We start from the raw sequence: 15040 nt of genomic DNA, 5'->3' as shown, positions 1-15040 counted from the left end.
GACTGGTGGAGAGCCTGTCCTCTGCACAGAAATCGATGGGACTGGGAGGCATTATGTGAAGTGAAGGAAGTCTGGCCCGGAGGGACAAAGGGCCCATTTTCTTCTCCCCCCCACCCCCGTCTGTGGAAGGGAGATTTAATTTATAAATGCGGGTGTAAATAGGACAGTGTGCGGACGCGCGTGCATGCACGCATGTACGAACATATGCCTATAATGTATGCACAGGTATGTATCCCAGCCCTGGGCTGCGGCTCGCAGGGGGCAGACTGAACAGCGAGCTCCGGATCTTGAGGTGTCGGGAGAGGCGGCGGGTGAATGGGGAGAGCAAGGGCTGGGGAGCTGGGGAGGGCCATGGGGAGGGCCCGTGCCGGCCCGTCTCCTGGGGTGTCGGGTGGAGATGCCCTGCTGGCGCAGCCTCTGGAGCCGGTGCGGCCGCCGTGCCCCCCCTCCGACGGAGGTCAAGACGCGACCCACCCACTTGCACTTTCATGGGCTGGGTCTTCTCCAGGACGGACACGGGCTCGCTGGCCGTGAGGCCGCGCAGGGCGGAAAGGCTGATCTGGTATTGCGTGTCGGCCGCCAGGTCGCGCACGGTCAGCGCCGTGGTGTGGGGCCCCACGCTGAGCGCCTGCGGCCGGCCGCCGGGGGCCATGGGCGTGAGGAGCACGCGGTAGCCGGTCACCGGGCCGGGGGACGCGTCCCAGCGGAGCTTCATGTACTTGGAGGACACTTCCAGGGCCACCAGGTTTGAAGGAGGCTCCACAACTGGAAAGGCAACCGGGAGACCGCCGTTACCGCCAGGCAGACGCCACTCTCCAGATGAGCTCCCACGGAGGACCACGCCGACCACGGTGGACGCCTCCCCCGGACCCCTCCCCCTCCCGCCCCACACCCCACCCGGAGCCAAACCCGGGCCAAAAGGAAGCTGTGAGCCAGCACTGGCGGCTCACATCCTCCCCTCATGGACCAGATGACCATAGCTCAGCATGGAGAAGAACTTACTTCCAGGTAGCCAGCGAAACTGCCAGACCAGGGCCATGACCCAAGCCCCAGTAGTCAAAAAGAGAAAAGAAAGACAGGGAAGGGAGGGAGGGAGGGAGGGAGGGAGGGAGGGAGGGAGGAAGGAAGGAAGGAAGGAAGGAAGGAAGGAAGGAAGGAAGGAAGGAGCAAGCTTTTAGAAGTTTTGAAAGAAACTAATGACGTTAGAATATCCAACATGTAGTGCTCTAGACAGGTTTTTCTCAGTCCTCAAAAAGAATGGTTAAATTCATCATTCACTCGATTTTAGCATGCTTTCCTGTCTTAATAATGTCATATGAGAATGTCATGTCCTAACTATGATGTTTAATACTTCCTAATATACCAAGAAAGAGAAAAGTTTCTCGCTCTTAAATGAGAGATTCTTAAATTTTTAAATAATTTTAACCTCACTTAATTAAAAATGAAAATAAAGTTCAATATATTCCAAGTGCCAACAAGTTAAAGTGATATAATAGTTTAGAGCATTTATATTTATGTGTAAATAATCTAAATGATTTTGACCCTTACTGTCGCACTTGGCCATGTGTTTAACAATTACCAAAATAGTTTAAAATTTATCAGACAGGTCTCCGAAATTCTCTATTTGCCACTGGAATCAACTTTCAAAAAGATATTAGCTCCTTTAAAAAAAAATCAACCCTGAGTTCAAGCCCGAGGACTGGAAAAAAGAGAACTGTTTAGTTTGATGGCCAATTTACTGATTGAATTATTAGTTGTCTTGCTGTTATATTTAAAAAATCCTTTGTAGCGGGTGGGGGGAGGGTAATGGGGACCAAGACATATGAAAGGGTATCAATGTATGTGAATTAATGCACCTTCTATCTGGCAAATATCATGTAACCCTTTTATTAATTACAATAAAAATATATTTTAAAAATCCTTTGTATAAAAAAAATCAATTAGCCTACAGGAAAACTTCCCAGAAGGTAATAGTTCCAATGTTTTCATCCATCAACATGCAGGATGTGAACACACAGAAATCACCAGTTCAGGGGCCGGGGGTTTGGCCTAGTGGTAGAGTGCTTGCCTAGCATGCACAAAGACCCGGGTTCAATTCCTCAGTACCACATGCATAGAAAAAAGCTGGAAATAGTGCTGAGGCTCAAGTGGTAGAGCTCTAGCCTTGAGAAAGTCCAAGGACAGTGCTCAGGTCCTGAGCTCAAGCCCAGGACTGCCAAAAAAAAAAAAAAGTCACCAGTTCATTGCCCAGTAAAGGAAGTCAGTTATTCCCTCCTGTAACCCTATCTACCCAGAAGGTTGAGATCTTAGGATCACACTTCTAAGCCAGGCTAGGCAGACAAATGTATGAGACTCTTTTCTCCAGTCAACCAACAAAAGCCAGGTGTTGTTCAACTAGTAAAGTACTAGCCTTGGGTGAAAAAGGAAGGCAAGAGTGGGAGGCCCAGAGTTCAATCCCCAGTACCAGCACAGAGAGAGACAGAGAGAGACAGAGAGAGACAGAGAGAGAGAGAGAGAGAGAGAGAGAGAGAGAGAGAGAGAGACAGAGACAGAGACAGAGACAGAGACAGAGAGACAGAGAGAAACAGAGAGAGACAGAGAGACAGAGAGAGAGAGAGAGAGAGAGAGAGAGAGAGAGAGACAGAGACAGAGAGAGACAGAGAGAAACACACACAAAGCCAGGAGAGCCTGACTGAACATAGAAAATATGCACAAAAAAAGTGTCTTATAAGAGAAGAGAAAATCAAAACTTCTCCCCCCCAAAAAAATTCCTAAGAGCTTTACAGTGATATACAATATTGAGTCTTCTGCTGGAGGGAGAGGTGGGACAATACAGATAGCATTAACAAGTTCCATTCTGAGAAATAAATGAGGTATAAAATTAGATAAAAATGAGGACATGCTAAATAAATATGTCCACTCATAAAATACTTGTAAAGTGATCACTGTTACAGACAGAAAATTCTCTGCCCCAGGAAGCTCTTCACAATGTCACACTCACCTTCTTCTCCACTAACCAGCTCTCCCAGCTGCTCATCAACCCCAGAGCACACCTGAGAGATTATCTCATTCTGAATATCCACAATGGCATCAAAGTTGGCCACGTTGAAAACATGGTTCAGTGAAGGGGTGGATGCAATTTGCTTTAGTTCTTTGGCATCTGCAGCTTTAATACCTTTAAAAACAAAACAATGTCAAGAGCATATTGAAATGGAAAAGGGAATGAATTAAGGTTCTTGGGGCCAGGAGTGTGGCCTAGTGATAGAATGCTTGCCTAGCATGTAATGAAGCCCTGGGTTTGATTCCTCGGTACCACATACACAGAAAAAGCTAGAAGTGGTGCTATGGCACAAAATGACAGCACTAGCCTTGAGAAAGCCCAAGGACACTGCTCAGTCCTTTAGTTCAAGCCCCAGGACTGGCAAAAAAACAAAGTTCTTGGTTTTCACAATGGCTCAAAACTGAAGCCAGCCAGGTACAGGTGACTCACAAATGAAATCCCAGCTACTTCTAAAATCAGGAACCAGACAAGGATGCCCACTCTCTCCACTCCTTTTTAACATAGTATTAGAATTCCTAGCCAGACCAATAAGGCAAGAAGCAAGCATAAAAGAGATCTAAATAGGGAAAGAGGAAGTGAAACTTTCCCTGTTTGCAGATGACATGATTCTGTACTTAAAGAACCCTGTAGAATCCACTCCCAAGCTGCTTGAGCTGATTCAAAACTCTGGCAAGGTAGCAGGGTATAAAATTAACCCTCAAAAATCAACCGCCATCCTATACACCAACAATGAGAAGAACAAGGCAAAAATCAGGAAAGCAACTCCTTTCACAATAGCCTCAAAGAAAATAAAGTACCTAGTAATTAACTTAACTAAGAATGTAAAGGACCTTTTTGATGACAACTTTAAAACACTGAAAAAGGAAATTAAAGCAGAACTGAGGAAATGGAAAAACCCCCCATACCCCTGAATTGAAAGAATCAACAGCCTGAAAATGGCAAGGGCTATTGAATTTATATTCAATGCAATACCCACCTATATCCCAATTTCATTCTTTAAATTAATAGAAGAGGCAATTCAAAATTTCATATGGAATAATAAAAGACCCTGTATAGCAAAAAGAACTCATAGCAAAAAGAACAGCGCAGGAGGAATTTCAATACCAAACTTTAGACTCTATTACAGAACTACAGTGACCAAAACAGCTTGGTACTGGCACAAGAACAGGCCTGAAGACAATGGAATAGAACTGAGGACCCAGACCTATGGCCACATAATCTTTGATAAGAGAGCCAAAAAAATAGAATGGAAGAAAGACAGCCTCTTCAACAAGTGGTGCTAGCAGACCTGGTTAAGCAAATGCAGAAAACTAAAGCTGGATCCTTCTTTGTCACCCTGCACCAGGATTAACTCCAAATGGATCAAAGACCTCAAGGTGAAAGCAAATACACTAAAAACTTTACAAGAATGAATAGGAGATACTCTATGTCTCCTTGGCACAGGTCAAAACTTTCTTAATAAAGAACCAAGAAACACAACAAATCAGATAAAGTCTGGATAAGTGGGACTGCATTAAACTGCAGAGCTTCTGTATGGCAAAGGACATAACTAGCAAAGTAACTAGAAAGCCTACAGAGTGGGAGAAGATCTTCACTAACCATACAACACACAAAGGCCTCATATCTAAAATATATCAACAACTCAAAAAATTGAATCACTCTAAAACTAATCTCCAAGAAACAACCATCCCATTAAAAGATGGGCCAAAGACTTAAAGAGAGTCTTCTCTGAAGAAGAAATAAGGATGGTCTATAGACACATGAAGGAATGCTCGACATCGCTGGTCATAAAAGAAATGCAAATCAAAACAACTCTAAGATTCCACCTCACTTCAGTTAGAATGGCCAGGATCAAGAAATCTAATAACAACAGATGCTGGAGGGGATGTGACCAGGAGGGATCACTACTACACTGTTGGTGGGAGTGCAAACTCGTTCAACCACTATGGAAGGTAGTATGGAGGTTCCTCAAAAGACGAAACATAGAGCTCCCCTATGACCCAGCAATTCCACTACTTGGCATTTACCCAATCGTCCAAAAACAAGGACATACTAAATCCACTAGCACAACGATGTTCATTTCAGCACTATTTACCATAGCAAAGATATGGAACCAACCCAGATGCCCCTCAGTTGATGAGTGGATCAACAAGATGTGGTATTTATACACAATGGAATTCTATGCTACTGTCAGAGAGAACGATATTGCCCCATTTGTAAAGAAATGGAAAAGACTTTAAAAAATCATATTAAGTGAAGTAAGCCAGACTCAAAGGAACATAGGCTCAATGGTTTCCTTTATTTGTCATAATCAGTGGAAACCTTGGGCTCTCCTAGCAGAGATTTACAATAGAACAAAACCTAGGCCATATACATAAGGCCATATAGTATGATGCTAAATGAAAGGATCTCCAGGACATAGAAACAAAAGCCATATAACGAGTGATTGTTGTCCTTAATGTACTATGTTATCTCTCATCTCTTTTGTTGTCCCTTGATTATCACATATTGTTACAGTATTTCACCTTGTTATCTGATATATTGGATATATGCATATTTGATTATTTGAAAACAAATAGGGAAGGGGGAAACAAGATGAGGGGTGGGGGTAGGGGGAGGGAAATGGGGACCAAGACATGAGAAAGGGTATCAATGTATGTGAAGTAATGGAACCTCTATCTGGTGAATATAATGTAACCCTTCTATTAAGTACAATAAAAAATATATGGAAAAAAAAGAAATCCCAGCTACTCAGGAGGCTGAGATCTGAGAATCTTAGTTCAAAATCAGCGTGGGCAGGGAAGACTGTGAGACTCTTATCTCCAATCACTAAAAATCCAGAAGTGGAGCTGTGCCTTATATGGTAGATTACCAGCCTTGAGTAAAAATTCAGGCCTTGAGTTCAAGCCTGAAGACTGGCACTCCCCCTCCCAACAAAAAAAGAAAAGACAAGAAAAAGAAATCATTTTCAAATTCTTCTGAAGTCAAAAGCCAGAATTACTTTGCTCTATAACAAATGTGCAAACTGTTTCAGATGACAGAGACACTTTATAATTTCCCATAAATTAACCAGCCAAAGAGGAACGCAAATGGTTAGTATAACAGAGTGAGCTCTGATCTTAACCATGCCATCATTTGTCTCTGCCATCTGTAAAGATAATACTTTCTTCTTCCAAAGTCCTGAATGAGCTGAGCCCTCTGAATTCTTTGAGAATTATGTAATACAGAAAGCATATAAAAACCGCTTAATGATAATACAAGAAGGATCTTTATTAGAATCCTTGGCCCAGTATTTTTTGAAAAGTAGAGAACTGGCAAAGGATGTAATTTTCACCTCACTGAATGCATATCCAAAAAGAGTTATAGGAGGCAAAAAGATAAGCAGAAGTTTGCTCGAAGACAATTGGCTTCATAGTACACTATAACATGCAGTCTACACTTGTAATAACCTCTTTCCTGATTCCTGGAGAAATCCGACCACTACCTCCCCAACTGCCACTTAGAACTTCATGAAAATAACTAGTGAGATCCAACTCACCCAAAGAAAAAACTTCAACTCCAATGTTCTGAAGCTCTCGTGCTGGAATTTCCACTTCATCCTGGGATTTGCCATCCGTAATAATAATTGCCACTTTAGGAAAGCCAACTCTTGCTCCAGAAGATTCTGTGAAAGTGTTCTTAACCAAATAATCAATGGCATCCCCTAAAGCAAAAAAGAAACACATGCATTCACACTCTACCATCTAATATTGCCAAAGTCAAATGCTATGAGTTTATTCCAAAGGTATTGAATGTATGGGAATCGAGGAATTCTTCACTTCTTCCCCAAACAGTCGGACACTAACTGGAAACACTCGTGACGTCTGTAGGAGATACCTGTCATTGTGTTGCCGCCTTTGTACGGGATTTTTCTTATGGCAGCAAGCAGCTCTTCTCTTTGGTAATACTGATTTAGGTTAAATTCAGTCCTGGTGTCTGAACTGTACTGAACAACACCCACACGTGTTTTCTCCTCCCCAATGTCGAAGGCTGACACAAGGGCAGCAATGAAATCCAAAATGTACTTGAAATTATTTCTTCCCACACTCCACGATCCATCCACAAGGAAAACTAAATCAGTCCAGGCACTGACGGAGCATTCTGAAATACATTGGATATAGATTTTTAAGTGATATGTTATCAAATAGAGCCATCATTAATGCACACAAGTTAACACCATAAAACCGTTTTTCTAAAATGTTGGGTTCATTAGAATGCATTTATCGATTTTTCTTCATTCACATTCACAAAAGAATATAAAGTTTTATGGACACAAATAGAAGCCTTTTTGGTAAGCATCAAGATGGCTCTAGGAGCTCAGATATCTTTATAATGCTAAAGAATAACAGGAGAGACCCACAAGAAAAGATAACTCAATCTATGACATACCTGCTATGACAAACAGTGCAAATATTTGAATATGAGCTTATCTAATTAATCCTCTTCAAGCACAAATTGTATATTACATCTGGGTAACAAGAAATATGAGTGATGCTTTTATTCCTTGGTATTTATCAACAAATATAAAATCAATGGTTGGTATTCAAACCAATTGGGTTAAGGACTTGAACTCAGGGCCTGAGCATTGTCCTTGGGCTTCTCAAGTCTATAACTCTATCACTTGAGCCACAACATCATTTCCAGCTTTTTTTCTATGTATGTGATACAGAGGATTTGAACCCGGGTCTTCGTGCATGCTGGGCAAGCACTCTACCACTAGACTACACTCCCGGCCCTGAAAAAAAGGTTTTTAACAAAATATTCTGCCACGTTTGTTTCAATACAACTACTTAAAGTCTGTGTAAAAAAAGTAGTCTAGAAGATTGAGTCTAATAAAGCATAAAATTATACAAAGTGACTAAAATGTTTTGTATTTGCTATTAATGTTCTGTGTTTTGACAACTATGAGCTACTTCAGTAAAGAAAGACAACCGATCATCTCAACTCAAAAATGTTTTAAAAGTCCCCATTCTTAAAGTCCTGAAATGCAATTATCAATTTTCATAAGTGAATATGTCACCTTTCTTTCTCTATAGGAAAGAGCCCAGGATGGTTTTCATGAAAATCAGTATTCATAAGACAATACTGAGTGAATTTTCTGAAGATACTTTTATCCTTCCGAGTCAGTTGTAGATAATAAAAGAAATATTTTCGCTACAAGAAGGAAAAGATCCTGGAAAATTTTGCAATCCAAATACAGCTGCATGTTTCAATAATTTTTGCAAACTAATAGGCCAGCTTAAGTCTATTTACAATATCTCTATTTAGCATAATGCATTAGTTTGGAATAACTATAGATGCTTCAGAGAAAATGTTGGTAGTGTAAGTGCGTATTGTACACTTCATTTCACATTATTAGACCTCTAGAAAGAGGTAAACAGGGATCTGGAGAGGAAAGTTCTAGATAAGAGACTTTGTGCTTATAATAATCTTGCTTTTGTCATTCCAGATCACAAGTCCAACTTTTACCAAGTGGCAAAATCAGTAGGCCAGGAAACCCCCAAACATCCATGTTAATAAAGCAATCAAAGCAGTATAAGAAAGGGGAAAAAGAGGCTATTGACAACAAAACTTAGATTGAGTAAAATTACTTTTGTCTGACTGTGAATGCACCAGTTGCTTCTCTTTTTCTGGTACTGGGGATCGAACCCAGGACATCAAACTCACTAGGCAAGCACTTTACTACTGAGCTACATCCCAGTTCATGAATGCACCAATTTCTTAGAGAAATCTTACAGAGATTCTGGAAAAGGTTTCAAATAATGTCATGCCAGTACCATAGAGATGAGTCCAACATCCAGCTAGACTGGGAAATATATTTTCAAGATGGCTGAATAGCTAAGTGAAAGCAAGGCTTCAGCGTCATATTTGTTTTATGTTAATTATGGGGCTTGAACTCAAGGTGCTGGCGCTCTACTACTTAATCATGCCTCTAACCTAGTGTTTTGCTGGTTAAATGGAGGTAAATTTTTTTGGACTTTTCTGCTTGGGCTTCAAACTACTACCTTCTAGATCTCAGCCTCCACAGCAGCTAGGATTGTAGATGGGAACCACCAGCATTTATCCATTTCTGTCTGTCTTAGAATGGAATATTGGCTAGAAAGTCAGATTTTAGCATTGCAATTACATAATATGCATTTCTCTGTATTTACTACATGCTCTATTGAAGCATATAGAAATTAGTGCAGAAATGACATCAGTCTTTGTTTATTATTTATGTCTATTAGAAAGCTAAGCAAAAAAATACTTAACATGAGAAGGGGTATCAATGTGTGAGAAGTAATGCTCTACTACCTGACGGATGTAACTATAACCCTCTATATATTATCTCAACAATAAAAAAATATACTTACTCTGTATCTCTGCTTTTCCAGGTTTCTTCTCTCCTGGTTTTGTTGGACCACCTGTTTGAACTGAAGGAAAATTTCATAATTGCAAAAGGGAAGAACACGAGATATAGATAGAGAGAGGGGGAAGGGAGAAGGAGGAAGAGGATATACTGTTCTTTGCTATTTTATTTCAAATTATGGTCATGGATAGCTGGTCAAACAGCTAAATAAGCAGTTCCTTGCAAATAAGATTGTTTTTAGTGAGATTTGGGGGATACAATATTGCCTGAGAAGAAGTAAAATGTTTTATATAATTTTCCTACAGAGCATTTCTGCTACTCCCAGACCAAAGTTCTAAGTGAGGAATGAATTATTCATACCCTGTAATAACTCGGATCACAGAAAGAGTGGTCAGTGTGATATAAACGAACTCCTTATAACAAGAGGTTACATCCCAACTTGGAAAAGGGCTTTATGAAATAAAATATGCAAAAGCTCATGAACTTTCTGCTTACTTGTTAATTGACCTATAACTGGTACACTTTCTTCTACTTCATTATATGAAGTAATTGTCACTATGTACTCTGTTTCAGGTATAAGGTCTGATAATAAAGTTTCAGTGGTACTGGCTGCAAGGGTGAATTCTTTAGTGGGCCCATCTGTAAGGAGAGAAAGGAAAGATAAGAATGAAGTTAAATATTTTTAAAGTATAACATAACTGCAATTCCCAAATATCTGAAATGAATTAATGCATGCACTTTTCAGGGCATCGAAACATTACTTATCTTTCCAAACCAAGAACTTGAGTGGTTTGTTTTCCATTTCTTTTTTCTTTCACCACTTTCTTGAGCCAGACTCTGTCACTTCTACCTCCAATCTTTGGTAGCAATTTTTTCCTCAAACTCTCCCCCCACCTTCCCACCCTCTGCCAGTCATGAGGCTTGAACTCAGGGCATGGGCACTGTCTTTAAGCTTCTTTTGCTCATGGCTAGCACTCAACCATTTCAGCCAGAGCATCACTCCTGGCCTTTTTGGAGTAGTTTATTAGAGATAAGTATCTCATGGACTTTTCCATCTGGGCTACGACTCTCAGATCTCAGCCTCCTGAGTAGCTAGGATTACAGGCGTGAGCCACCAGCATTGCTCCTCAAACTATTTATAATGTGTTTATAAGTAATACCATTTCATTTTTTGTTATTGTTAAGTAACTGTATAAAAGAGTTTTAATTCAATATATCATTTTATGAATCCAACATGTCTTATCATCTGTCATGAATCTTAGAAATTCAAGCAAACCTTTGTATGGCCTTTACTTGTTAGAGCCATATTCAATATTTTCAAAGGTTCTAGATTAAAGGTATACCAGAATATCATACCAACAATCTCTCACCATCTTCGAAGACTAACAATAGATAAGCAAATTTTTATAAATAAGATCTCAAGCAAATTTTTAAGTTAAAATATACATTGGAGGGACTGGGAGTTTGGCCTAGTGATAGAGTGCTTGCCTAGCATGCACAAAGACCCGGGTTTAATTCCTTGGTACTACATACAGGGAAAAAAGCTAGAAGTGGTGCTGAGGCTCAAGTGGTAGAGCTCTAGCCTCAAGAAAGCTCAAGGACAGTGCTCAGGCCCTGAGCTCAAGACCCAGGGCTGGCAAATAATAATAATAATAATAACAATTAGGAAAGGTCATACATGCACTAGAACCTAAGAAGTATTCTCAGTTCCTAAGTGAAATGTATAGCACCAACTAGCACTTCATAACACCAACCAAGGGACATGAAGATATTGGGGACCTGCCAGGCTGGGGGGCTCCCAGTGCCAGATTTAGGGCCTTAGGGGTCAGAAATTTCCAGTATGTAGAAACTGGATGGATCCTATTTGAGCTGCTCTGTTCCTCTGCTTTCACATTTAAATTTTTTACTTAACTGAAAATATATTTGAAAAGCAGAAAAGATTTAGAGGAAACAAATTATTCACTCCCTTTTTACTTGTTGTCATAATTCTTGAAAAAAACAAAAGGTTCCCCAATAAATGAACATTTAAATTCTCTGGTGTCGATAGTTCTTTCCTACTGTCACCAAAGTCACCAGTGAAGATGCTTTACCACTTGGCCATGGAAATGGTGATTCTCTCACCTTTTATTTTCAACTAAAATTTAATCAAAAGACATTTGCTCTCCATGCTTGGAAAACATCATTCACATTAAAGAAAACAATCAGGGAAAACCTAACAATCTTTGTTTTGCTTTGTTTCATTTTAAAAATTAATCAAGTTCCCTTGGTTATCTCATATTGTTACACTATCTCACTTTGTTACTTGATATATCGGATATATTTGTATTTGGTTATCTGAAATTGGATAGGGAAGGGGGAAAACAAGATGAGGGGTGGAGGAGGGTGGAAGGGAAATGGGGACCATGACATGTGAAAGGGTATCAATGTGTGGGAATTAAGGCACCATTTATCTGGCAAATATCATGTAACCCTTCTATTAATTACAATAAAAAATATATTTAAAAAAATTAATCAAGCTGGGCATTGATGGCTCACACCTGAAATCCTAGCTACTCAGGAGGCTGAGATCTGAAGATCAAGGTTCAAAGCCAGCCCAAGCATGAAAGTGTGTGAGACTCTTATCTCCAACTAACCACTAGAAAACCAGAAGTGGCACTGTGGCTCAAGGGGTAGAGCACTAGCCTTGAATTGAAGAGCTCAATGACAGTGCCCAGGCCCAGAGTTCAAGACCCATGACAGACCAAAAAAAATCAGAATTCCATTTTGTGCTGCCAACTCTATAGCTTGAACTCATGGCCTGAGGACTGTCCTTTAGCTTTTTCACCCATCTGGCACTCTACCACTTGAACCACATCTCCAATTTCGGTTGTTGAATTGGAGATAGGCATTTCCCTGGCTTTCCTGCCTGGGCTGGCTTTAAACTGTAATCCTCAGAAGTCAGCCTCCTGAGTGGCCAGGACTACAGGCGTGAGCCACCAGTGCCCTAAAAATAACACAGAAAACACTATCAATAAAGCTCAAGTTCACAAAAATATAGCAGTGGGTCCTATGCTGGAGATGGCAGATATAGAAAGTATCTGGTGACCTTAACTGCAATCACTAGGCTTAATAACTGCCGACTTCTTCATGTGGAATGGGAGAGGAAAGAACACTAGATTAAAGCATCTTCGATGGCTCTCTCCTCCGTTATCATGCAACTTACCTGTTGTAGGATCCACTGTTATTCTGTAACCCTCAATGCGATCAACTGGCCGTGCCCATGACATATGAACAGTATTTTCATCTATAATTTTAAAATTCAAGTCTGAAGGTGGGTCAACTGCAAAAGAGAGATGTGATGTTAGTTATGTTGCCCGGTGTTATCAAATGGCCAATACAATTAATTGAGAATTTATGTTGAGCAAAGCTTACTAAAGGGTTGTCTTTGCATAAATTTGTTTCCAACAAATATATAGAAGATATCTTGTTGGATAAGGATAATATTAAAAGCTGACAAAGGGTGAGAAAACATCAGAGAGTATACATATTAAAGACAACAAGCACAAAACACTTCTGATTCTTGAATTGCTAGGTCATTCAAGAATGGCCAGCAAAATCAAGCCTAATACAAACATATTTGGATACAAGTACATACAAGTACAATGAAATTACATATAATAACCACGTATGCAAACAATTCACATAACAATTAAAGGAATTTCAATACATGCTGAGTGCATTTCGAATAAGCATGCCAAATCACTACCTGATTACAACCATAGAAGTTAATTTATGACATTAACATAATGCTTTTTCCCATAATGTGGAAAAGAATTTGGGGTTCCTTCTCGGCACTGGTGCCTTGGTATTAATTGATTTTGGATGAATCTCTATCTGTGATAGAAATAAAAATGTATTTGAACGGAAAGGGAAAACATAGGCAACTTTGTATGTGTCTCATGAGGAAATACACATTTAAATGTATATTCATATCCATAAAGATAAATACTCAGAAATGATAATAAGGGATGTTGATTATCAGTAAGTGTGGAAAGAGTGATATACAGATGCTTATATATCTTCAAATTCTGGTAGTTTACACCAACTTGCTATGCATTTTCAAGGTGTAAATTCAAATTGTTATTTCCCTTACAGCCAGCATACTCCATACTAGAAGTGGCATTTTAAATTAAAAATGCCAGTATGGTACCTTAAACAACACTGGTTAATTATGAAAAGACAACATCAATGTGCATTTAATGGACATTTGTTTACAGAACCTAAAGAAAACAGTGCAGGAGTTTCAGTCACTGGAAGACATAGCTGTGCATCCAAATTTGAGCAGTGAATGACAGGAATCATTGGAAAGTACAGAAAGGACTAGTTTACATACAGAACTGTGCAGCACCATGCATATGTCAATGAAATGTTGGCTTTAGTTTAGTCTCCCAGGATCCACAAAAGCCTCCATGTACAATAGTCATTACACAAAGACGTCTCCAAAATATTTTATAATGATATTCTCTTGGCAATATTTATGCCTCATCATGCAGCTTTGGACTGATTCACTGTCAGTGCATGGTCAACGAAATTTTATCACCCTTGCAGCAAGTCATAAAAGAAAGACTATTTTTAGCCATTGTCTTCTTTAACTTTAAATGTTTTTAGTCTGAGGAAATTCCTTGGGAGTTAGCATTTTGCCTCTGTTTAAGAGATTATCATCACTCTCTTTTAGACATCTATAAAGTCAAACTCTAAGACACAAATCAGAATCCAACTGACATTAGATGTTTATATAATATTAATAGCACGTTTTGCTGGAAATAAGTCAGCATTTGTTTAAATGAACTGCTACTTCCAACTGTAGCAGATGGTATTGTCTTTTTGGGGGTACACTATTACAAGACAAATGTTACTTCCTGACTATCCATACACAGGCAGTGACATTATACTATTAATCTACATGCACCATTGAAATCGTCAACATTTTTCTGTCTGTCATCCTATCACATGGCTTAGCTGACATCATCACTTAAGAGAATAAACATGCAGGAGATGTTAATAGGACAATAGGTTTTTAAGAATATCATTATAAAATATTGTTCCGATAGTGATGGCTCCGGACAAATTTAATGCAAAGGCAGACACAACTGGCCTGAGCATGCTTTAAAAAAAATCAGTACATGGAAAAAAAAAAAAAAAAACAGTACCACCAACCTTGGAAGGAAATTGACCTGAAGCAGCGGACATTAGGTTAAAACTGCTGAGGGTCAGCAGCGCCCACCTTGCTTGACTCCAAATGACCCGGATTCCAGATAAACTGAAAAGTTCACTGTGGGGAGACATCTTGAACATTCCAGAGCATTCTAAAGTAGTCACAGAGACTCAGCGGTGGTAATCAGGATTCCACAGTAGAGAAAAATGGCTGACAGGTATGTCTAAAACCAGGAGCCCATTAAGCTTTGCGGTTTGCTTTTTCTAACCCAGGTACAACCTTTCTGAACTGTCATGCTGTTTGAACAGTTGTTTGTTTGGTGGGGAAAAAAATAACACTGAAGGAGGAGTGTGTGTGTGTGTGTGTGACCCAAATCACTTTAAATTACTGCAAAAGG

General features: G+C 39.8%; 1 protein-coding gene across 1 annotated transcript in view; it reads right to left on the bottom strand.

Annotated features, from left to right (window-relative positions):
- The window catches only part of Col12a1 (collagen type XII alpha 1 chain), a 125616-nt gene that overhangs the window by 101942 nt on the left and 8634 nt on the right, over positions 1-15040 (bottom strand). The window contains exons 3-9 of the mRNA XM_090338543.1: positions 12652-12768; positions 9945-10088; positions 9454-9513; positions 6938-7201; positions 6600-6764; positions 3002-3175; positions 475-765 (exon numbers count right to left, since the gene is read on the bottom strand). Of these exons, the coding sequence (XP_090194669.1) occupies positions 475-765; positions 3002-3175; positions 6600-6764; positions 6938-7201; positions 9454-9513; positions 9945-10088; positions 12652-12768 (1215 nt within the window). The remainder of the gene's footprint in view (positions 1-474; positions 766-3001; positions 3176-6599; positions 6765-6937; positions 7202-9453; positions 9514-9944; positions 10089-12651; positions 12769-15040) is intronic.

Source organism: Megascapheus bottae, chromosome 8 (assembly GCF_031878675.1).
Source record: "Megascapheus bottae isolate mThoBot1 chromosome 8, mThoBot2.hap1, whole genome shotgun sequence".
Taxonomy (NCBI): Eukaryota; Metazoa; Chordata; class Mammalia; order Rodentia; family Geomyidae; genus Megascapheus; species Megascapheus bottae.
Note: the sequence above shows the minus strand (reverse complement) of the source record. Positions and strands in the feature narration are given on the sequence as shown.